The sequence below is a fragment of the Micromys minutus genome, assembly GCF_963924665.1.
Source record: "Micromys minutus genome assembly, chromosome: 21".
Lineage (NCBI taxonomy): Eukaryota > Metazoa > Chordata > Mammalia > Rodentia > Muridae > Micromys > Micromys minutus.
Window position 1 is genome coordinate 22412083 of NC_137956.1, and position 24146 is coordinate 22436228.

Below are 24146 nucleotides of genomic sequence, written 5' to 3' on the forward strand. Positions count from 1 at the left end.
GATGGAGGTGAGAATGTGTGTGTACATGCCACAGTGAAGGTCAGTCAGGCTGGGACTCAGTTCCTTCCTTATACCAAAGGTGTCCAGAAGACTGAAGCCAGGCTACATTAAATGATTGTACCACACTATAGTCTTGTTCTCCATACTGATGGAATAGTAGTTCATCTTTATTGGTCTAAGTCCATTTTGTTCCTTTAAAAAAAAGATTTGAGTAGTCACTGTCTTCAGACACACCAGAAGAGGGCATTAGAGCCCACTACAAATGGTTGTGAGCCACCATGTGGTTGCTGAGAATTGAACTCGGGACCCCTACAAGAGCAACCAGTGCTCTTAACCTCTTGAGCCATCTCTCCAGCTCCATTTTGTTCCTTTCAGTTATTCTTTAAATATCTTTTCTTCCAACTCAATGAGACAAACCTTCATTGGTCTAAGAGGTTGATGTCTTCAAATCTTGCCTTAGTACAGGGTCTGAGAATAAGATTTCGTAGCAGAGCGGGGAGGTGTTAGGAGGGCAGCACAATACTGCACTAACTCCTGTTCTGGGTAAACTGGTTCTACAAAAGGTTAAGTCAAATTGCCTGCTTCTTGTGACCTCTGTGCTCCACGGCATGTGCTGGCTATTTACTGGAATTCCTTGGGCAGCAGATTTGGGGCCCTTTTATTTTTATTGCCCTTGTTTTGGGGTAGTTTACTTTATTTCAAGCATTTTACATAACAATAGAGTACCATTTCTGTCTTCTGATTATTTTGAAACTATGTGATACCTCACCTACATTGAAGACATATAAATTTTCAGATTTTTGTCCTTTTTTGACACTGCACATATATATATGCCCAAAGTTATATTTCCTCTTAAATTTTTTGATATTCTGTAGTGTAATCTCTTGGTTTTTAATTTGTGTGTCTAGACTTCTAAATGTAGATACATGCTTATATGTAGCCCCTGGGAAGTTCCATATTTCATATACATATACTGTGTTTATTCTTCAATGTGCTCTGTTCATTCAACACATGAAAGCTAACTCAAGAGAGGAGACAAAAACTCCAAACAAACCAAAATATTGGCTGAAATAACAGACAATGAAAACAGGGGACAGTGCCGCGCTTTAAAAATGATGTTAATGAGTAGGCAGTGGGAAGTGTAGCAATGGCTCAGCAGTCAAGAGCACTCACCAGCTACTCTTCCAGAGGACCCGAGTACTCATTTGCCAGCAAGACATGGAGCTGTATAACCTGTACAGTAATGCTCAGCAAAGACCAGAAATTACATGAGAGCAAACGAGAGCCAAGTATGCTAATCCTAATAATCTCAAAACCTAAAAACATTATCACCAATCCTTAATAATAACATAAATTTTAAAAGATTAAAGTAGGCTGTATGCAAGCAAGGTACCATGGTGTCTACAGATGCCACAAGCAGGCAAGGCAAGTTAAATAACCAACTTTAAGGATTTTTTTGTTTTTGTTATTTTTAAATGTCTCCCAGTAGCACCACTAAAGCCCACAAACTTGATCTTTCCATAAACACTTTCCTTTGCTGTTGTGGCAAATCTAGCTGCAAATTTCCAGGCATACAGTTCAGAGAGGCAGGAACTTGTAATAACACCTGTTAAGTGGCAGGTCAGGAAGCAGGGTGGGGCACGGGAGGCAGTATACATACCCCAATGAATGGGTCTACTTGTACTTCTTCCGGACAGTCTCCTAAGCAGTGCCACCAGCTAGAGACCAAATGCTTAAATAAACTCATGGGGGCCATTTCAGTCCTAAGCCATAACTTGTGTTGAGTGAGCATTTTCATCTTTGGACAGGGACTCCTCCTATCCCAGTCTCCCCAGCAGTGGATACTATTGACCCAGATTCAGTGTCTCACATTCCAGGACTGTACCCTTAATACAGCCATTTTGTAAGTCATATGTTTCTTGGATTTTTGTTTCCTTTGTGTTTTGAGTCCAGGAGTTGATTCCTGCTTCTACTTTGCTAAAGCCTGTTGTTTCTGCTGGTGAACTCCCAAACCATTTGCATTCTATTTCCACCTTCTCTGTAGGTAAGATTTATAATTTGAAGTTCAAAACTTGGGTCACTGAACCTTTGGGATTAGCACTCTTACCCTAAAAGTCACCTCCCCTGTTCTATCTTACCAACAAACATGTTTTGTAAGCAAGGACTCATGCCTTTAGTTCCAGCACCCAGGAGGCAAAGAGGTCCACCTGGTCTACAGAATTAAATTCCAAATCCAGGGTTATACAGAAAAACTCTGTCTAAACCAATGAAAGAAAAGTTTAGGGCTGGAGAAATGGCTCAGTGGTTAAAAACACTGACTGTTCTTCCAGAGGTTTTGCGTTCAAATACCAGCAACTACATGGTGGCTCTGTAATGAGATCTGACACCCTCTTCAGGTGTGTCTGAAGACAGCTACAGTGTACTTATATGTAATAAATAAATAATTTTTAAAAGGTTTACTTTACTTTGATGTGTTAGACAGGGAAGTCCCCAAAACCTGAGCTCCTCCTTCCTCTGACTTCCCAGTGTTAATACCTAGCTAATTACTTTCAACACAGTAAAATAAAAGTCCTAAAACAAAAAAAAGGGTTGATCAGTTACTTCTATAGAAAAAATTCAAACTTTAAGATACACAGATGCATAAATTAATGACTCATAAATCCATCTTGACTGAATAAAACTATAATACACCACTGGGGCTAGGGAACAGCAAGGAAAGGCCTAACAACCTGAGTTCAATCCCCAGAACACATGTACAAGATAAAAGGAACAAGTTTTCTTTAAAAAGTTGTCCTCTGACAAGCAGTGTGGCAACCTCACTGGCCCCAACTCTGTGAATACAAACAACATTCTACATACAGGCACTGAAATACAGGAAAACAGCAAACCCCCACCATCCTTATATGTACCAAACAAACAAGTAGGTTTATTCCCCATTCTGTGTTAGGAATTGAACCCAAGACTTAATAAGTAATTAACAGTAAACTATCTCCCACCCCACACAACATATAATCAAACACTACTACAGCTCAAAGGCTTCGAACTCACACTGCCCCATCTCTTACCTCTTCTCAATCCCTATGACTCCTATACTCTAGATCTTGCCATCTGAACCATTCCCAATGTTCTGTACCTAGGTCCAAATCACTGAATCTCTATTAAAAAGAACAATGTTTCCCTTTCCAAATATCCTGATGCTGCGTTCCATACAGATTTTTAGCTCATTTCTCACAGAAACACCTGAAATAACACTAACAGCAATTTTTACACAGGTAAAAATAATGCCCCTAATGATCAAAACTACCAAGAATCTGAATAAAAAGGGCACTATCACATGGACATCTGGCTTTTTAAGCTAGGACTCAAGATGACAAATCCCTACACCAGAAGTTTACCCCACTTCCAAGTAAGCTTTTCATTCCACAAACAACCAGATAACTAAGCAATTTCCTAAGCAATCAATTTCTAATAACAATATACAACGTGCCAAAGTCTTGATAACACAGACACACGATCTCTTGAAATTTAAAGAAAAAATTTATTGAAGATCTGAAAAACAACTCCTACAAGATTGACTTTTCCATAAAACTGTAGCTACACGATGCATTGCGTCTATCATGTTAAAACGTGCATTAGACACAAATACAAAAACCATGAAAACAAGCCACCATTCTTTAACAACTGAGCAAAGATAAAATGCTAAGGAACAACATGGATGACTTGCAAAGGATGGGCTCTTTAAGCACCATTAAAAAAAAAAAAAGAGCACAGATGGATGAGTGTTCAGTTATATACACTGAAGTGAACCTTTGGCACTAGGAATCAGAGCATTTTGTCATAGAGCATTAACACATATTATAAAAGTGCGTAGTGTCAAAGGAACAGAACCACCAGCATTCAAAAGCAGCTTCGTCAACTAGGCAAACACTCTACAGCATGTCTCTCTGTTGTCCATCACTGATACACTGGTAGAAACTTTGAAATGAAAAAAAAAGAAAAAAGGAGCAGTTACTCCTTTTATTTTCTCTGTTTAAACAGAAAACAAACATCAACTCTGTTATACACTAACGTCTTCAAAGTATATCATTTGTACAAGAGAAGGACTAAGAACCAAACTGTTTACAGAGACCCAAGCACAAGTGAGAGAGAACACACCCCTCACACGGCTTTCCGATGGTACTCGGGAGGAGCCACTTCATAATCACTGGCACTGAACAAAGTTGCAGAATTCTTCGCCAGGTACCTAAAAAGAAAATTGTCAATTCGTTGTGAAAATGTTAAGTTATAGATACTAACCACAAATCATTGCCTCCCCGAAAAGCCCATCACTAAAATACAATCCAGTAAAATTGCAACCAACAAAAATGCACCTCGAGTTATTCTCTATTGAGCCAGGGACAGCTGTCTCACCTGAGGGAATCTGTAAACAGCTATCCTACTATATAGTAGCACTACCCCCTAAACAGTAATATTCATTTTCTTTAGCTTTTTCAAGATTGTTCAATTAAGTACAAGGTTGTCTACAAACATATTTCAACTTCAAACTTGAAATAAAGGAATGCGAGCTGGAGAGATGGCTCAGTGGTTAAGAGTGCTGACTGCTCTTCCAAAGGTCCGGAGTTCAAATCCCAGCAACCACATGGTGGCTCACAACCATCTGTAATGAGATCTGATGCCCTCTTCTGGTGTGTCTGAAGACAGCTACAGTGTATTTATATATAATAAATAAATCTTTTAAAAAAGGGGATGCAAAATGTAAAACAGTAGTTCATTTTTATGTTGTCAACAAAACTGGAGTCTGAAGGAAATATTTACCACTGTAGAACAAGAGCCATAAACAATGAAATACTCCAATCCTCCCCCCAATAACAAGTCCAAGAAGTAATCTACAGTAGCTATGATCCATATTTTGGAAGTCCCAGTCTTTTTCAAATTGAAATGTTTCTCTCTGAACAAGAATTAGAATACTGCATACCTTAATTTCTTCTGAAATTCAGTGTATTTAGAGAATCCTATCATTTTCAAAAGCTGCTAGGTTTTAAGTTTTTCCCTATTATAAAAACACCTTCTAACATAATATTGAAGCTAAAACTGCTTCTTTACCATTTCTTCAGTCTTTTAAATTCAATATGGTAAGTTACCTACTGTTAACTGATTTTATATTATATCCTTATCCTTGGGCATTATTTTCCAGACAGGCCTCAACTCAAGAGTATGGCTTATTCCAGCCTTAAACTTACAAATATCCTGCCTCAATTTGACAGGCCTGAGACATTTCTGTCTCCTATAATCATTCTTTTAGTTATCTCCCTGCACTGACCAATTTAATCTTTCTTCTAACACTGTAAAACTACAAAATCAACCTACAATGTTTTCACTGTCTTAATAGCTTGGAGGCTTAAGTCACTCCTTAAGTCATTTCCCATACAGCACTTACAAACTTACTCTCCGTCTGTAAGATTCCCACATATGCTATTTACAGTTTATTGCCTTATTGACATCTGAACAAATACATTATTTTAGTAATTATAATGTTAATTTATTCTTTCACACTTTAAGTAACTATTCCAACTGTTTGTGATCTCAATTAAACTTACTTGAGGAAATCATGTAGATAGTTCAGTAATAAAGCAAGGCTTTTCTCATCTAAAGGTGTATAGGCCAACATCGCTCCAATTCGCACTATTTAACAAAGAATTAAGTTAGTTATATTCAAAGTAGCACTGTAACATGTATTAACTATGCACAAAGTGAGTTGTCACTGATTCCATAAACTAAATGTTTTTATGTGTATGTCTTGTAAGTTAAGTGTCTTTAAGTGCCATCCACCCTTTTTTTTAAAGAAAGAGTCTCTCTTTCACCAGACTGGGGTTCACCAACTAAGTCAAGGCAGACAGTAGGAATCCAGAATGCCCACCCACCCCTTACCCGCACCCCAACCCTCACATACTAGGTCCCAAGTGTGCACCACTACATCCAGCTGTTTTTATGTAGGTTTGGGAGGATGAGGGATCCTCACACTTGAATTTATAAACTGAGCTATCTCCAGGTCTTAATGTTTTTTTTATTTTTTATGTTTTGCAAAAAGGTTTGGTATTTAAATTTTTTTTAATTGAATAAATATTCAAACCGAAAAGTCATGTTCAGTTATCTTGGTCATTTAGTAAAGACCAAAAACTCATTTATTAAAGGCTCAAAAGGAAGAAGAAAAAAAAAAAAAAGAAGAAGAAGAAAAACAAATCACTTTTCTTAACTCTCATTACCAAATAATCTCAGTAAATGTGGCGCTCCATACACCTGGGACATGGGTGCATCGGGGTGATCGGCCAGAATTTCAGCGTACTGAGGTCTCTCAAATTTGTAGAGCAGCTGAGTGCCCAACATTACATTGAAGTACTCCTTTATCCCTGCCACAACCTCATTAACAGCATATTCCCTGATAAAAAAACAAAAACATTACTTTCAAAGTATTTCCTTTGTGAGGAATATACAGGTAAGAAATTATAGCTAAGACTTTTTTTTTTAACAATTAAAACCAATTTAAGAACTATGTAAAATAAGAAGGCATTTATACTTAAGTTTTGGTGGAGGTGAAGTTCAAGACAGGGTTTGGGAAACCTTGGCTGTCCTGAAACTCACTCTGTAGATCAGACTGGCCTCAGACCATACCTTTGCCTCCCGAGTGCTGGGAGTAAAGGCACCACCACCACCACCAGCCTCAAAACAGTAAAACTTGTAATGACTGTAAAGCACCTACTTACTGCACACCTTCAGCTGTACCTAAAATAGTACTTAAGTACCCTGTGTATATTCAAAAAGGGCACATTCTTACTTATTATCTGTATTTCCTCGAGACTTCTTATAATTTGCATAATCCTCCAAAATCGAATCCACATTCTTCTTGGCAGGAAGATAAAAAAGCTAGGGGAAAAATTTAATACAAATGTTTATAAAAATTACATTCCTTCCAAAAAAGTAGATGAGGCACAGAATGCTTTATAAATGGATTCAGGATTACAAATGCAACGCAGGAAAATGACCAAATGACGTCAACTACATCCACAAACATTCCAACTATGTCCACGAACTTCAAATTTCACAAATCTTTAACAACTCTCATTCTCATCCCCATCATTCCCACTGCACTTGTCATTTGTCAATTTAAATAGTTCCTAAATCTGGACTTAGAGAATCAAACTTTTAGTAGCATTCAAGTTTTTCAGGATTCTTGTGAAAACAATTTATAAAGTCTTTAGATTTTGAACATGTTCCTTTAGAGGGGAGAAGAGAGGCTCCTAAGACTAAGTAATAAGTAAACAAGACTCAGAAAGCTGACATCTGAATGATCCACAGGGTCCCCCCACCAACACCTAAGATGAACCTCCAGGGAGACAACAGTCACAAGCAGCTTTGCTAAATAAATGGTTTACTTAGGGGTGGGGCTTTTCAGTGGTATATTGACTTTTGAATTGCTTACACTTCTCTAAGCAACCCATCACCCATTTGTAAACCCCAAAACCTCAGTGGTTTGCCAAGCTGTTCTGCCATCTGTCCTATCTATCTCAGGACAAGGTTAGTTTGTCTGCATCTTTCCCAGGGGGATTTGCTTTTTCCCACAACTTGTGCAAACAATTAATTAAACCTCCAACCTTAATTCATTCAGAATCAATTGTAGGCAATGTCATATGCCTTCTACTATATTCCATTATCAGGACAAGGATAAATGCTCTAATGCTAACAACAGTAAGACAGAAAATGCACATGTCTGTCTATTAGCTTTTTGGGAGAGTTCTGCTACAGCAAACTCCAATTTTCTTAATCATCAACAAAACTTTAAGGGATCAGAAATGGCTCAGGAATTAAGGGCATTAGAACCCAAGCACCCCACTCAGTGGCTAGCAATCATCTACAACTCCAGCTCTAAGAAATCCAATGCCTTCCATAGGCACTGCATACACGTCATGCCATGCACATATGCAGACAGAAATTTAAAATCTGTAAACTTAAAGATTAGAATATTTTTATTATAACTTCACACCTTTCTTTTCTTTTTTGCCAAAAACACCACATCTGTCATTTTCAAGTTACCTGCTTTTGTCTGGTAATTAAGTCCCAGTCATCCACAAGCCATGGTTTCAGCTCTTCAGGAATCTTCACTTTAACTTCAACTCTGTTCATAAATGTTTCTTCCTAAATAAGAAAACCAAGGGCATTGAAAACTTTGCTTGCTTCTCTTTAAGATACCAGGTACAGCTAATTCCTTGAAGGAGCCACTCAAAAGAAAAAACTGCCAATGAGGGGAGGGGGTGTGAGCCAATACATGAAATCATAAAGTCAGGAAAAAAATTTATGGTCTTGAGTTATAGTGACCCCTAGGGTACACTTTTCCCTCTTCTGGGATTAAAGGCATGCACCACTAGGCACAGTTAACATGGTTATCTTTATTTAAAGACCCCCCCCCCTTTTTTTTAGTTACTAGATTACAACCTGCCCCTGCATTTGTCAGTAATCCCAGCATTAGGAAATTGAGGCACTTGACTAGCCAAAACCACATAGCAAGATCCTGTCTCAAACACAAATATTGGAAGGGAAGGGAGTGAGAAAGTAAAGAAGGATCATCAGGGCCTTTAAAACAGCTTACCAGAAGGAAAAAAAACTCACATTTTCAACAGTAGGATCTACCCGGGCTCTCTTCTTCCTAGGAGGCTGAGGTGTCTCACTGGTACTGCCACCATCTCCATTTCCAGGTGCTACAAAAATGTGTAAAAATGGCATTGTTAACTAGCAAATTCTCAATGTAAAGAGTGTCTTAACTTCTCATTTTCCCATTGTAGACATTTATACTTATAAATGTATCTATAAATATTTATATATTTATTTTATTTTATAAATCCAAATCCAACTTATAGAATATTTCTAAAAATAATTTATTTAATATTTTATTTAGAAAGCATTTAATAATATTTAAAATGCTATCTTCCTAAGAGAATCATTAAGACTAAGGCAGGTACGTAAAAACAAATACATCTTACAGAAGGTCAAAAGATTATAAAACCATTCTGTCCTTATCCACAAACACTGCTACTGTGAGACTTCTACTCGAGGTCAACAAACCATACTGTCAGTTTAATATAGTGAACTCACAATCTACATATTACAGACAGGTCAATTTTAAGAAAGTTTATACTTACTTTTCTGCTTGTTCTTTTTTGTTTTCCTGGAAAGAGAGGAAAACAAAGTTACTCCCACAAAACTGTTCCAATCCTTAGAGTGTTAAATTCAGAGAGAAATGGCCCACCAAAATTATCAGTGATTATATCTTAAGTCAGCTTCCTAAAACATTAATCTTGATTTTAGAATTATTATTATTATTAGAGACAAAGTCTCACTATGCAGCTCTTGCATCCCGAATCTCACTATATTGACCACACTGACTTTGAACACAGATCCACCTGTCTGTCCCTGTGGGAACCTGCACACTTGTGAACACACAGCCACATATACACATCAATTTAAAAGTTAAAAAAATAATTTTAACAACAAAAAATTGGGTGTGGTGGTGCGTACCTTTAATCCCAACATTGGGAAAGCAGAGGAAGGCAGATCTGGAGTACAAAGCTAGTTTTTAAATCAAGAACTTCTTCACTTGCATATATGTACATGCTGATTCACAGAAACCAAAAGGAATCAGCTCTTACAGCTAATCCTTTAAACACAAGCGCTGCACCATAAAATGAGAATCACTGCTCAACTACTCTGAAACCACTCATTCTAATGACTCCTCCTAGTAAGGATTCCTCAACAGTCCTGCTTATTCTATCCACATGCTACCTATTATGAATATACAGCTAGTTCAAGTATATAGCTGAATTTATACAATAAATTACTAGTGTTCTTTATTCTTGTTCTAAAACTTATGACTATATGTAGTCAAAATATAAACTGTTAAAAGCCATATTCTAGGGGACTGGAGAGATGATTCAGTCATTAAGAACATCACAAGCTGTAGACCCCGTAGCTCAGGGAAGAAAGCCCAAAAGAATGTGGAACAATGTAAAAGCAGGATAGGGAAAAGGTGCTATGAAATGCTGACCTCTGAACATGACATGGCTGTTGCACTGGAGTTAGCTGTACAAGTCAACATTCTAGCATGAACTCAAGAGGAGCTCATGAGATCCTACCCTTAGTTGAGGAGCCACTGGCAGTTTATAGCTGCTAGGGAAGAGCACGCCACTTTTCTTTAGGAGGTCACTGGTAGGCTGCCCATGTTTCACTGAATGGCCCTATATCCATGAACACAAAACTTACCCTTCAATAGTGGTTATGGCCTATGTTTTTGTATTACTTATATTTAAGATCATGTAAGTTGGTCATCTTCCTATAATCACTTTCAGTTACATAACCTTTACAGATGCAGTGTACATGACTTTCATATCATGGTTACCATGAAGCCAGAGTTTACAAATTATACTTTTCTCATTCTCATTTTAGCCATTTATTTTTAGCACTACTGAAAAAGTAATCTTTGCCAAAATAATTTGCATTGCTTTAATAACCTGATACCTGAGAATTAAGAATTTCACTATTAGAGACAAAAATGTATTATGATAAACTTAAATTATACCCATAAAGCGGTATGCAATATTTAAACAAAGAGAGCATCTTACACTTCAACGTTTTTCTGTTGCAGACCAGATGTCTTCTTCCCTGGAGCAGCCCCTCTCATCTTGCCCTCTGCATATTGTTCCCTTCAAAAATAATGTCAGAAAGTCATCATTAAATACTTATATAAGAAAAACCAAATGTGCCCAATTCCATCTAGAATTTGTATTAAACTGAGCTTTGCAGCCAAATATGGTGGCAAATACTTTTAACCCCAGCACACTGGAGGCAGAAGCAGATGGATGTCTGTGAAGTCAAGGCTAGCCCGATCTACTTAGTAATAAGTTCCCAGCCAGCAAGACTTGTACACCTTGTCTTAAATTTCAAAAGCCTATCTTATCTGTTAGTGTAAGCAGACTTTCAGAATGTTCCAAATTGCCTGTATTTAAGAGTTAAAATGTCTTAAAATGAAACTAGAGCTGCTCTCTAGCCAAGAATACTTGGGTTGCTCTTCCAGAGATCCTGAATTCCCAAGACCCACCTGGCAGTTCACAACTATGTATGTTCACCACATGCCTCGCGCACGCACACACGCACACTCACAAAGATGGCTTAAAGATTTAGAGCATTCCTTTTTCTTGTATAAGGCCTGGGTTTGATTCCCAGTACCCACATGATGGCCCACAGTCATCTGTAACTCCAGGGGATCTGATTCCCTCTCTTCTGTCTTTGTTAGGCACACATAAACACCAAAATAAATGTTTAAGGCTTACAAAAATCTAAAGATTAAAAAAAAAAATGGAGCCAGAGCTGGCCCAAGAGGTCAAAGTGCCACAAATGCTACCAAGCCCACTAACCTGAGGTCAATACCCAGAACCCCCATTTAAGAAAAACTAAAACTGACTCCAACTTCATCATTGCAAACCTATATCCACATGCAAAGGAATAAAATGAAAAGTTTATTGCTAAAGTCAGTATGATCTCAGAAACTGAAAATTCCAATGCTGTGCCTGATTCGGAATTCACTAGCAGTTCCAGTATTTTCTTTTGATTCTGTTATAATTTTAATCTTTTAAATACTGTAACAATCAAATGTAGTAACTACTCTTTAGATAATTTTTCTGGGTTCCTTTGTCTCAATGTGTTTTCAGAGATACTAATTAGTGGGAATATCTCTTCCTTTTTGTTTCTTCATCAGCCTTCTACAGCACCAAAGAAGAGGTTAAAAAGTTTGTACCTATAATTTCCAACACTGGGTTCTTCTGCTAGAAGACAAGACTCAAATGACAGAATATTTTTTTTAACTTAGAAAATATTTAATTACTTGACATCAAGCTTTAACACTGGAATTAACAAGTACCAAGAATCATTTTACCAAAAGTAGAAAAGGAGGTGCCAACATGACCCCCATTTTGTTTATTCCATGTCCAAAAATCTCAAAGTTCATTTTCAAATCAAACTTACTGATTGGCCTTTTGAAGTTCTCGCTGTTTCTGCAAATTGGTATCCACGTATTTGAGTACTCTGCTTTCCGGCACCCATTCATCCCAACTGAAAAAGACAAGTTAAAACAACACTGAAGTACATTTTTAATATGGTTTAGGGTTTCTTCCAAATAACTTTTGAAGATTTAAGAGTTAAAACTTTGGAATTTCAGAAATAACATGTTTTATTTTGTTGTTTTGACATTTATTTGTATGTGTGTGAAGGCCAGAGAAAAACTTTTGGGAGTTGATTCTTTCACCATGTAGGTCATGGGAATCATACTTGGGTCTTCACCCTTGGTGGCAAGTCCTTTTAACCACTGAGCCATCTTGTCAACCCTAGTTTTTTGAGACCCTTTTTTAACGAGTCCCAACTTGGCCTTGAATCATGGTAATCCTCCTGTCTCAGTATTCCAAATTCTGTAATTACATGAATCAACAAACCATGCTTTTTCTAAATTTGATAAGCTGGCACTGCAAATCCATTAATTTTTTTTTTTTTAGATTTATTTAATGTGAGTACACTGTTGCTGTCTACAGACACCAGAAGAAGGCACCAGATCTCATCACAGATGTTGTGAGCCACCATGTGGTTGCTGGGAATTGAATTCAGGACCTCTGGAAGAGCAGTCAGTGCTCTTAACCGCTGAGCCATCTCTCCAGCCCCCAAATCTATTATTCTTAAAAGAAAAATCTTAAGCAAAATGTGTTCTAGTGAGAAGTAGCATTTCAAATATAAACTATGTATGTAGATTATTCACATTATTTTTAAATGGTCTACAAACAAGTTACTTACGAGTCTCTTGGTCATTACCCTTTCAGAATTACAGCACTGTCTTGTTACACAGCTCATACATGCTAAAGGTGCACTGGGAACAAAATTCCACAATACTCACCACCTAGATGACTCGACTAAGTCTGTACATGAAAGGCTTAGAATAGTTTTTCAGAAACCGCACTGATCGCTTTTGTCTATCCAAAGGGAGCATTTCAACTTCCAAGGATGACTAGAGGCTTTGTAAAAGCTAATGTGTCTATCTGGCTTCACACAAAACAAGCTTTTTTGCAGATGTGTACGGGAAAACAAAACCTTGTGATAGAATGCTAAAGTTTTGAACAAACTAACTTTTGAGCAAAATTAGTCTTTCCTCCTGCTGATGGAGCTCCACTAGTGACACCATCAAGTGTATACGTGAAGTAATCTTTTACTTAATGATTCCCACCTCTGACCTCTTAGAGTATAGCCAAAAGGAAATAAACTTTAAAAAAAACAAAAACAAAAACAAAAACATTCCTCAACATGATTTCCTAAAGAAAACTTTAAAACATGCATTTACCTAGAGGTCAGGAGGGGGTGGTGTACTGAGGGAGCTCCTTCAGGAACAGGAAAAAGGGCTACAATATCCTCACGTGTCTTCAAAGATTTTTCAGAGCGCCTGGGCCTCACAGCACTTCTGATACAGACAGCATAGTACAAAGTAATCTCAGTAACTATGTGAAGAATTTAGCTTAAGCTTTATCAAGATTCATTTACAAATGGAATATTTTAATGTCTGTGTCAACAAATTCTGGTAAGATGTTTTTAAAATTTAGAAATAGCTTAGTATCTGTGATTTTAAACTAATGTTTAAAAAGTTCCAGTTTACAATTGAGGGTTTTGCTGTACCAGGGTATTTAAAAGGTGTCCTACAGCAAGGTATAGCGGTGTAGACTTTAAATCCCAGCACCCTGGTATATAACCAAGCTCTAGACCAGCCAGGGCCACATATTAAGACACTGTTTCTAAATAAATGAATGAAAGTGTTCAACAAACTGTCTTTCTGTTTTTCTTTTCTTGGGGATATGGTAGGGTGAGTACTGGAGACTGAGCCCAGGGCTCCATGCATGGTGTACAAGATTTCTACCACTGAACTCCATCCCCACTGATGAAGATCTTTAAAAAAGAAAAACTGTGTATACCCTTATTCTCCCCAAATCAAAAGGTGCTATCTTTTAACTGCTGTTAAACCTTAAAACCTTAGCAATTCCATTCCTCTCAGATATAAACCACATCTAAACAAGCACTTGGACTAATATCCAATTACAAGTCACTCCAAGAGTTTATAAGCAAAAAACTAAAAATCCTCAATGAAACTGAAATAAACATTTTCATTCTGAGAATCTCTACTAAATTAAGGGCCACTCACATTTTTAAATGGAGATCTAACATGTCTCTCAGGTTTTTTTTCCAAAGTAGTTGTGACTAATCCCAAAAGTCAAACCCACGGGCAAAATTAAATACACACATAATATATACTTTGTCGGCATTTAAAGAACACTCCTCTAAAATAGTTTTCAATTTTTCTCTAGAGCTAGATGTGGTTGGTGTACAAGCCTGTAATCTCAGCATTCCAGAGGCAGAAAGATTATTACAAGTTCCAGTAGCTAAAAGGAAATAATATTAAAAAAGGAAAATGATAAATTATTTCTAAATATTCCCCAAAGGTTAAGATGGAACGTTTAGCACGCCAACTAAGAAAGGCGCCTACGATATCTTAACCTCCCTCAGTATACTGCAACACCACTCATAAGAACGTCAGTCACAGAACGTCTACTACAGCCATTTCCCACTCCTGATTTTCCCAAGAGAACAAGATCTAAATAACACTACCACTTATTTCTCTCATGAACTACAATCCAACAAAGCAAAAACTTTTTTAAAAAGTAAAACTAGAAAACTGGTGGCTTTACTTTTCATAATTTACAGCAACCAACAAAATGTTACCTTATGTACATATAATGACAAGGATATATATTATTATATATCCATGTATAATTAATTTTATATAAAATACCTAATATACAAGAGTGAAGCATGAAACTGTCTTCAGTTACTAAAGTAAAACTCTATAAATTGAAGTGTGCAAGGGAAAGTAGGCCCTGCCCATAAATGTGGTTTATGTTTTCCTTTCATACTTTATATGGACTTTTAACTTTCCCATCCCTAATATGCATAAAAATATTCTACTTCCTATAGAAAAAAAGTCTATTACACATTATTTTATCTGGATATTAGCAAAATATTAACAATAAATATAAGCCTCATAAACTATTAAAGATAGAAATTCAATTTTATTAATTTTTTTATTATGGAGATATTCTAGAAGCCATAAGTCCATTTCCGATATTACAATTAACTTAAAAACCAAAATTTACAGATTTTTATTAAGATAGAAACTCACTATGAAGTTCTGGTGGGCCTAAAACTAAAGAGATCCTCCTGCTTCTACCTTCTGAGTGTTGGGATTAAAAAGGCATATGCCAGCACATCTGGCTCCCAATTTCTACATACATGTAAGACTGATATTATCCTGAAATACTGGCATTATCTACTAACCATTATTAGATATAGTTTGTATATAAGTTAATCAGATTATGCTTTCATGAATTTTCAATTGAGGCCTTCCTACAATTATACTGAAGAAGTAAGTTCTGTATTTCTTACCTAAAAAGCATTAGCCTATTTTATCAAGTGAACTGAATTGACTGGCTGGCTACTCAGATAAGAATTCTCCGCCCCCTCATAAGAATTCTAAAAAGTAATTTAGACCAATGTTATAGGGCCAGAGAAAACCCAGCAACAACACCCCCACCTCCAAGAGTACCAACCACCGTAATTGTTGGCCTTTGTTCTCATGTAAATAAGTACCAGACTCTGGGTGTCAAGCAAGACAAAGCATTACGCATTATGAATTATCAGGAAGTAATTCCAGAATAGCTAGTTCCTTGCAATGCCACTCTTGAAGTACAAAAGATCAATAATAAAAATCATTCCAGATATCAAAAGACCTGGATAATTTATTAGGTCCTGTTACTTTTGGGTCCCAAAGAGAACACTACTGACAAAAAGCTCTAATGGCCACTAGAAAGTTAAATTCTGTAAGTAAGAATTTTATGCTGAGCCACATGAATTTACTTTCTGTTAACAATAACATATTTCAAAACTTCATAAAATGGGTTTATAAACTGTCATTCCTAAAACACCCCCCCTTTTTCTACAATTTTTGAGTTTAACTGTGTATGAGAAAACATAAGTCATAAGTCATTTGCTCAGGCCAAAAAATTCATACTATCCTAAAACATGCATCCACTCATAATTTAACCAAGATAGTTGGTCAGGTATAAATAACCCCTGGATACTACAAAGTGAAGAAAAAATATTGCCAAGAATCAAGTACTATAAAATGGCTTAGGTCTCCCTGATAGTTTTCATCATACTAAAAATGACTCATTCTTGCTTCAACTTATGTTACAAGAGTAGACAAAATTCTTTTAAAAATTTAATACTCACTTTTTATTCCAACCACTGTAATGGATAAAGTACTTCACTTGTTTGTCTTTTATGGCAACCTTTACACACTAAAATAAAAAAGAATAAGTCTTTAGTATACATATAATCTTACCTCTTAGACAAGCAAATTTGCATCCTAATGACAGATGTGTTCTTTTTACTATGGAGAATTAATGTTAGTTTCAACTACTTGATAGTGTAAAACTTTCAGAGCACCTTTGAGAACTGAGAGTTGTTAGCCAGTTTGATTTTAAAATCTAGTGCTGAGAACACCTTTCTGTATAAAATTACAAAACTGCAATTTAGAAATAAATAGATTTAATAAGAGGTTACTATAAATCAACAGGCTAGATCTGCTATCCAAGATCAAGAAATGAAAGCTATTTTTGTTTTGCAAACTCCAGTTGAGAACTACATTGAGGGGCTAGAGATGTCTCAGTGGTTAAGAGCACTCACTGACTGCTCTTCCAGAGCTCCTGAGTTCAAATCCCAGCAACCACATGGTAAAACACAACCATCTGTAATGAGATCTGATGCCCTCTTCTGATGTGTTTTAAGACAGTGTGCTTATATATAATAAATCTTTAAAAAAAAAGAAAATTTTAAAAAATCTCAAAAAAATTCTCAAGTCTATAAATGACACTATGCTGATTTTTTAAAATTAGTTTTTAAAGTAGTCTTAAATGTAGCTAAGCAAAACAAATTAAAGGAAAGTCACCATGACAAGTGATGATTATCTGACTGGACTTAAGGGTGTTCACTATAGGCAAACCAAACAACAGTTTCTCCAATCATTTTAAAAAAATGTTCACTGGAGTATTTTGCTGCTAAAGAAAAACAGCCAGTTCAGATGATTGCTGAAAGTTTATACAACAATGGAAACCATACAAGATCATCAAAAGGACTCAGTTATAAACAAGTATCTATACATTCAAAATACAAGTGAACATCATTTTTAGTATTTTATACAATTGTAAAATTGCTAGAAATTGCTTCTAAATATTATGTTTTGTATATTTATATATAAATATGTATAGAGTGTAAGAGAGAGGGGGGAAGGAGGAAGGAAAGGGAGAGAGAAGACAGAGAGGTGGGAGGAGAAGGGGTGAGGGAGAGAAAAATAGATACTGAGCTTTTGCTTTCTGTTCTAAGGACTAGCCCATGAAAACTTCATTCATGGAAACCGCTTTGCCAGAGCTTTGTCTCCTGCCTTGCTTAACTACTCTTGTGAGATTTTTTTTTTTTTTTTTTTTTTTTTTTTTGATCTCACTAAGTTGCCTGAGTATCTAGTAGCCTTCGTGTTTTCTTAAATGCCTGGCTAGGCACACCTTTAAAATTAATCCCAGCCCTGAGGAGGTAGAGGCAGTCATCCTGCAAGTTCAAGACACCTTGGTCTAAAGAATGCGTGTTCCAGGACTATGGCTACAAAATGAGCACTTGGCATAGAAATGTTTTAAATTTTTTTTTAAATGCCTGTAAATCCAATCCTTAGGCAGGCAGGATATGATTAAGTCTGAACTACCTACCTACTGAAGAACAATCTGAGCTCTATAGCAAGATCCCGTCTTAAAAAACAAATGGCTAGAGAAGCTTTTAATTTTCAGTCATAGGGATAGTTCAGTGATAGACAAATTGCTGCAGTGCTTAAATCCAGGTTCAAGTACTAGAATGATACCCCAACCTAAATTCTACCAAGTTACCAGAAATAAAATAGTAAAAAATAATTTTAGACTGTAAAATGTTTGTTGTACTGGGCATCTATATGGATTCAACTGCAGTGGTAGCCCTCTTCCAAGCATTACAAAGCCCTGGGCTTTTTATCCTGAGTGCTACAAACATATTGAATAAAAATAAATGCATTTTCTGGGATTTGTTTTGTTTTTTGAGATAGGGTTTCTTCTTAATAGTCATGGCTGTCCAGTAACTCGCTCTATAGACCAGGCTGGAATTCAGATAATCCACTCGCCCCTGCCTGAGTGTTGAGACTATAGGTGTGAGCTACCCACCTCTTGACTACCAGGAATCTCTGGCTAAATTTTAAGTTTTTATCAAAGAGGATCACATGATGCAACAGAAAAAAGGAGCTTTGTTTACTCAGGATTCTAACTTTACCATTCAAATTAAACAGGAAATTAAATTCGTATGACAACTATCCCTGGGACCTTAGCATGAGTGGTTAAAGATTGCTGTTAGTTCAAGGCCAGCTTGAGCAAGTGTAAAACTCAAGTCTGAAAACCAGACGGACATAGAGACAAGCTCACTCACTGAGGAAATGGCTCAGTAGATAACAGTGCTTGACATGCAAGTAGATTCCCCCAAACTCACTATAATCCTGCTGTTCCTACACTGAGATGGAAATTGATTAAAATTGCAGGAAATCTGAAGATCAGACATATATAAGGACAAAAAGAGATGGTTTCAAAGACAGAGGAGACTGGCGTTCGAGGTTGTCATTTAACCTTCATTTGTGAGATGGCACAAACCTACCTGTTTAAGTGCTTACAAACATACAATATTATTAACTATAAAATGCTATTTGTTATACCAACAAACACCTTTACCTATTACTTAAATGCTACTTCTAACCAAAAGGCTTTTGTGAAGTTTAGAAAAGTCTCTACCACCAAGCAAGCAGTAACAAACTCAAAATGAGATGGGGAGATATATAAACCTATAAAAAATAAAATACCTTTTACATATCAAGTAAGAAAATACTGTAATTTGACATTAAGTCTGATCTAACCAACATTTTTGGCCACCTTCCCAAAAGAAAGCAGGTTCCATACCTTTGCTTCATAAAGAAGAGGCCCATGAAAGCACAGCACTCGCTCACCTGAAAAAAGAGGAAAGGCCAGGTTAATTATGAGTCCTTTGCTGTACAGAAAGATGTGACTCCAAGATTATTATCCACACTAGATAATAATCCCAGCAAAAGTAGGAAAAACAGGTTAAGACTATACATGAACACTTCAGAACAAACTATATCACATCCTTAATATCCAAAATCAACAACAATCAACTTAAATTTCTACTTAATCACCTAATAAATTTTGCTGCAGTCACCTATGGGATAATGTTTAGCTAGTTCACTTGTTCTAATTATCTGGAGACAGAACTTTAAAATGTTATTCTCCAAGTATCTTAAGTTTAGTCATTTGACTGACCTCCACTTCCTTTTAATGAATACTCTACACATTTAAATTTCTAGTTGCATACACAAGAAATGGAATGACCAGTGGTTTTTATTTTGTTAAGTTATCCTACCTATGTTTGTTTATTCCTCAGTATTCTGAAACCGAGGCTGTTTCAATGAGCAACAATGCTAACCCTGAGAACCTGGTCATAAGCACTTGCAAATTCAAATATAATCTGGCTAAAGTTGAGACTTGAAGCCATCTGTGCTCACCAAGCAAACTGGGCTGTTGATTTCTGGACTCTTCGATCCCACATAATGATAGTTTATCTCAACACATTATTTTTAGTCCACTTGCTTTTTATACATCTCAAGTAACAGAAGTATCCAACAGGGTCAGGTATATGACTATAAAATTTAATCTACTAGTCTTATGCTAAAAAACTACCACATTATAAAACTTATTATAGGGCTGGAGATCTAGATGGCTCAGTGGTTAAGAGCATTGACTGCACTTCCATAGGTCCCGAGTTCAAATCCCAGCAACCACATGGTAGCTCACAACCATCTGTTATGGAATCTGATGCCCTCTTCTGGTGTGTCTTAAGACAGCTACACTGTACTTATATATAATAAATTAATCTTTTTAATAAAAGTATACTGTAAAATATATATTATGGGCCTGCCATGGTGGCACACAACTTTAATCCTAGCACCTGGGAGGCAGAGGCTGGCAGATCTCAAGGCCAGTCTGTTCTACATAGCCCAGCCAAGGCTACATGGTGAGACCCTTCCCTCACTCTTAAATGTGGCCCTTTAAGCATCTATTTGCTGGCTCTGTTGTGTGCTAAGTATTTTACATTAATAAGGGACACATAGGCAATCAAATGTTTGAATCCTTTTCTGAACTTATACTGTATTTGTACTGTTCCCATTAAGCAGTAAAGTGTGCCAACACCTTGTGAGTGTCACAAAGCAGAATCCAGACAGCAGAAACATGTTGTCCACTACCCATGGAACATAGACTAAACATGTGAAAGCAGTCCTGGGATTATAGGCCTACCTTCGTATCTAATGATGCCGAATCCAATAATTTGTGCCTTCTATGGAAGCATTCTTCAAACTCATCATTAGCCCATGGAGTGGTTTTGAAACTATTATTTTTTCCTAAGCTTCACCAGAGACCTCTATTGTTAAGACTTCTAGAATAAGGTCCAGTAACTTTAACATCAAGGTTCTATAAAATCTTGTACCACTTAACTGTTTTAAGTATTACTAAACCTATGCCCACCTTGAATAAAGATGGCTAACTGACCAGACTTTCTTTTCCAACAGTCCAGAGGTAAGATCCATATAAATGGGTAAAACATTTTATTAAACAGAAGCACCGAGATCAGATCTCTGATTACTGATTTCACTCCAGGTATCTTTTAAACTACTCTGAAATATACCTTTTTAAAATTGGCTGCTTCAACTAAAAGCTACACTAAGTAAGGCTCCCTAAATAATGAAAACTTACACACACAGATAACTGATGGAGCAGTTTAACACGTGGAAAGGACAAATCACAAAGGCAGTTCTCCACCCTCATATCCACTCTAGACAAAAATCTTGCCCTGAACCAGCCCCAGTCCTTGGAAATCCAATGCCTTCCTTCCGAGGATATTCATACACACATATGTACACACACACACACACACACACACACACACAAATTTACCACCTTTCACTATCAAAATTCTACCAAGATTTCAAAATAATCCCATCAACACTGTTTTCTTCCTTGATGTTCTCTGAGTTTTTATCTACTGTGGGGAAGGGAGTAACTATATATACAAACCACTGTAAATACAGCTCAGGTCAGATGACAACTTATGAGAGACAAGTCTTTACCTTCACCATGTGGGCCCCAGGAATCAACCAAGATGGGATCCAAACATATCTTTTATACAATTTTTAAAAAATAGCCATATATTTTAGCTTGGATTTTGGTTTAATTTTGTTTTCTGAGACAGCGGCATCTTATGTAACCCCTGGCTCGTCAGCCTCCTGCCTCTGTTTCTCTAACACTTAACAGAATTTTAGGTGTCACACCGAGCTACATCTGAAATCCACAGCTGAACACACATTTACCAAGCTTTCTACACCAGCACCATCTTTCTGGTTTGCCTTTATCCACCTCTTTAGCACCGTCTCCTTTAGAAAACAATCATTCTTGATTTCTAGTTTCTAACATCAACCAAGGATTAAGCTTTTTATGCTCTGAAAGCCTGGAGAAGCCTGTGGGCCTCTTGGCATGCTTTGATACACAAAACATCGAATTACACAGGGAACCACCAACTGTTTAGTAAAGTTAGCAAAACTACAGTATACACCATCTTTCTACAAGCGAGGGCCAGCCAGCTCAGTGTCTTCCACGGTTGCTAATTCTTCACACTATTTTTTGAGATCTCACTGTAATTCAGCCATTAGTAGGTTGGCTGGCCAATGAGCTATAGAGCTCCATCCACCTGTGCAGGTCTCCACCCCTTCAACACCTGCTGGGTGGAGAGCAACGCCCTCCCCCATACACACAAAACAGTTTCTCAGTCTAGTTCCGGGATGTCCTGAAAAACTCCAAGTAGTCTAGGACGTCAACAAACCCAGAGATCCCAGAGAGTGTTTGATTAACGTGTGAACCACCACATCCGGAAGTAAATACCACATGCGGAAGTAAACAAGCTTTTAAAACTTGCTTGCTAGGTAAACTCACGTCCTCATGCTTGTCTTGGGAAGTACTTGGTCTCTCCAGTCCCGCAAAACTATTTTAAGTATCATCATAATTATATAATATTGAGAAAATTTATAGGATACAGCAAACAAGATTTAACTGCAGCACTCTGAAGACTGAGACAGGAAGATCAATATAGTAGCAGGGGCTCTATATACCAAGACTTGCCTCAAAAAAAAAAGCTGTCTCAGAAACACCTAGCAAAACAATAAAAGGTCACAGCTTCTCAAAGTGGGAGAAAAACATTAAGAAGTCATACCAAAATACTTCTTGAATACCCTTATGTCTATCGATTACTTAAAACGTTTCGACTTGATGGAGCTTGGGACATTTTAAAGTCTGGCAAGTTAATGGTTAAACATCCTAAAACAGGAGTTATGCAAGCGCCTGGCCCCAGCACGTATGAAAACAAGTACATACAGCCGTAGCTAGAAGTAAAAAGTTTAAAGTGGGGGCTGGAGAGATGGCTCAGCGGTTAAGAGGACTGACTGCTCTTCCAGAGGTCCTGAGTTCAATTCCCAGCAACCACATGGTGGCTCACAATCATCTGTAATGGAATCCAACTCCCTCTTCTAGTGTGTCTGAAGACAGCAGCAGTGTACTCATATACATAAAATATTTTTAAAAAGTTTAAAGTGTTCCTCTTTATGCTTACAGTTTTACTCCCTTTAGTATACCAGTAAACGACCTCGGCAGATGAGTTGTCAGAACTGAGTAACTGCTTTCCACTGGAAGTACCGTTGATCAGAAACACTTCTCAAAGCGCTAGCTTTCAAATAGCCATTAATCTAATACTACTACAACCAGTAAAGCAACTACTGTATTTAAAAATGACGAGTCCAAGGGCCTCTAAATGGAAACGCCCAACGGAGGAACTGAAAACTTTTCACGAGTAACCCTCTCGTAGACCAGAGTACTTAAAGGGCCCTGGTGCACCGCTCCAAAAACCAGCAAAGCCATACCCTCAGGCAACAGCAAGCTTGCAAACTCGCTCGGGCGGCTCCAGTTTTTTTGTTTGTCTTTTTTTTTTTTTTTTTTTTTTTTGTTTTTTTGTTTTTCTGTCCCCACCCATCACCATCACTCAGAGGCAAGGAACTCCTCTGCTCTTGATCTCCATGCCAGGGGGCGCTCCATCGGGCCCAAAACTGCGCGACGCCGGCAGCCATGATGGCGCGGCCATCTTGCCACGGCCATTTTACAACGCAGTTCTCCCGCCGCCGGGCGCACAGCCCACCCCCCAGCCCTCCGACAGTTGAACTCCACCGAACGCTGAGATGGCCAGTTTGTCCAACGGCCTCGAACCTTCAGCCCACAGTCGCCCGCGCGGCCTGCGGCTGAGAATTAGGCGCGGGGATGGGCTGTCGCTGCTCCCCTCCCCCACGCCACATCACTTCCTAACCGTCGCCATCGCTCGCCCGCCGGGCACCTCCCTACAATAGACTTTCTCCGCTAGTAGAAAAACAAACAAGCGACGAGGCTCTGCCTATGCCCGAGGCTCGCTTTCGCGCCACGAAGCACGGTCGCCAGTTGACGCACTGAAATTACCCTCTGCAATGCGCCTTCCCACCCCCAACAAAGCAAGGCCTGCAGTTTCCCCAGGCCGCGAGCCACGCCGACCCCGACCCCCAAACCTCAACTGCCCCGAGTCAGCCTCCCTCCGCTGCACCGTTAGGTGCCTTTTCCCAAGGCTGCACACTCACCCTCCTGGAATTTAGGCTTCGGGTCCTGCTTGGGCGCCATTTATAAGTGATTCGCCGCCTCCTCCTTCTCCCACCACCCCCGACTACCGCCCCCTACTCTCTACCCCACCCAATTTAGCGTCAGACG

At 37.9% G+C, this 24146-nt stretch overlaps 1 protein-coding gene across 4 annotated transcripts; it reads right to left on the bottom strand.

The window, feature by feature from the left end:
- Positions 1 to 24102, bottom strand: MORF4L1 (mortality factor 4 like 1). 4 transcript variants are annotated; one of them, XM_080934723.1, is made up of 14 exons: positions 24020 to 24102; positions 19203 to 19249; positions 16417 to 16484; positions 13424 to 13540; positions 12067 to 12153; positions 10668 to 10748; positions 9192 to 9217; positions 8662 to 8750; positions 8089 to 8190; positions 6833 to 6921; positions 6264 to 6436; positions 5598 to 5682; positions 4156 to 4243; positions 1 to 192 (listed from the first exon to the last, which is right to left on the bottom strand). In XM_080934723.1, the coding sequence occupies exons 1-13, from the start codon at positions 24057 to 24059 to the stop codon at positions 4159 to 4161; spliced, it is 1089 nt and encodes a 362-aa protein (XP_080790849.1). In that variant the 5' UTR covers positions 24060 to 24102; the 3' UTR covers positions 1 to 192; positions 4156 to 4158. The 4 variants fall into 4 exon arrangements, with proteins under 4 accessions (XP_080790849.1, XP_080790850.1, XP_080790848.1 ...); XM_080934724.1 differs by lacking the exon at positions 1 to 192 and having other exon boundaries at positions 3519 to 4243; positions 13424 to 13537; positions 24020 to 24100; XM_080934722.1 differs by lacking the exon at positions 1 to 192 and having other exon boundaries at positions 3519 to 4243; positions 24020 to 24100.
- Positions 24103 to 24146: the final 44 nt, after the last annotated feature.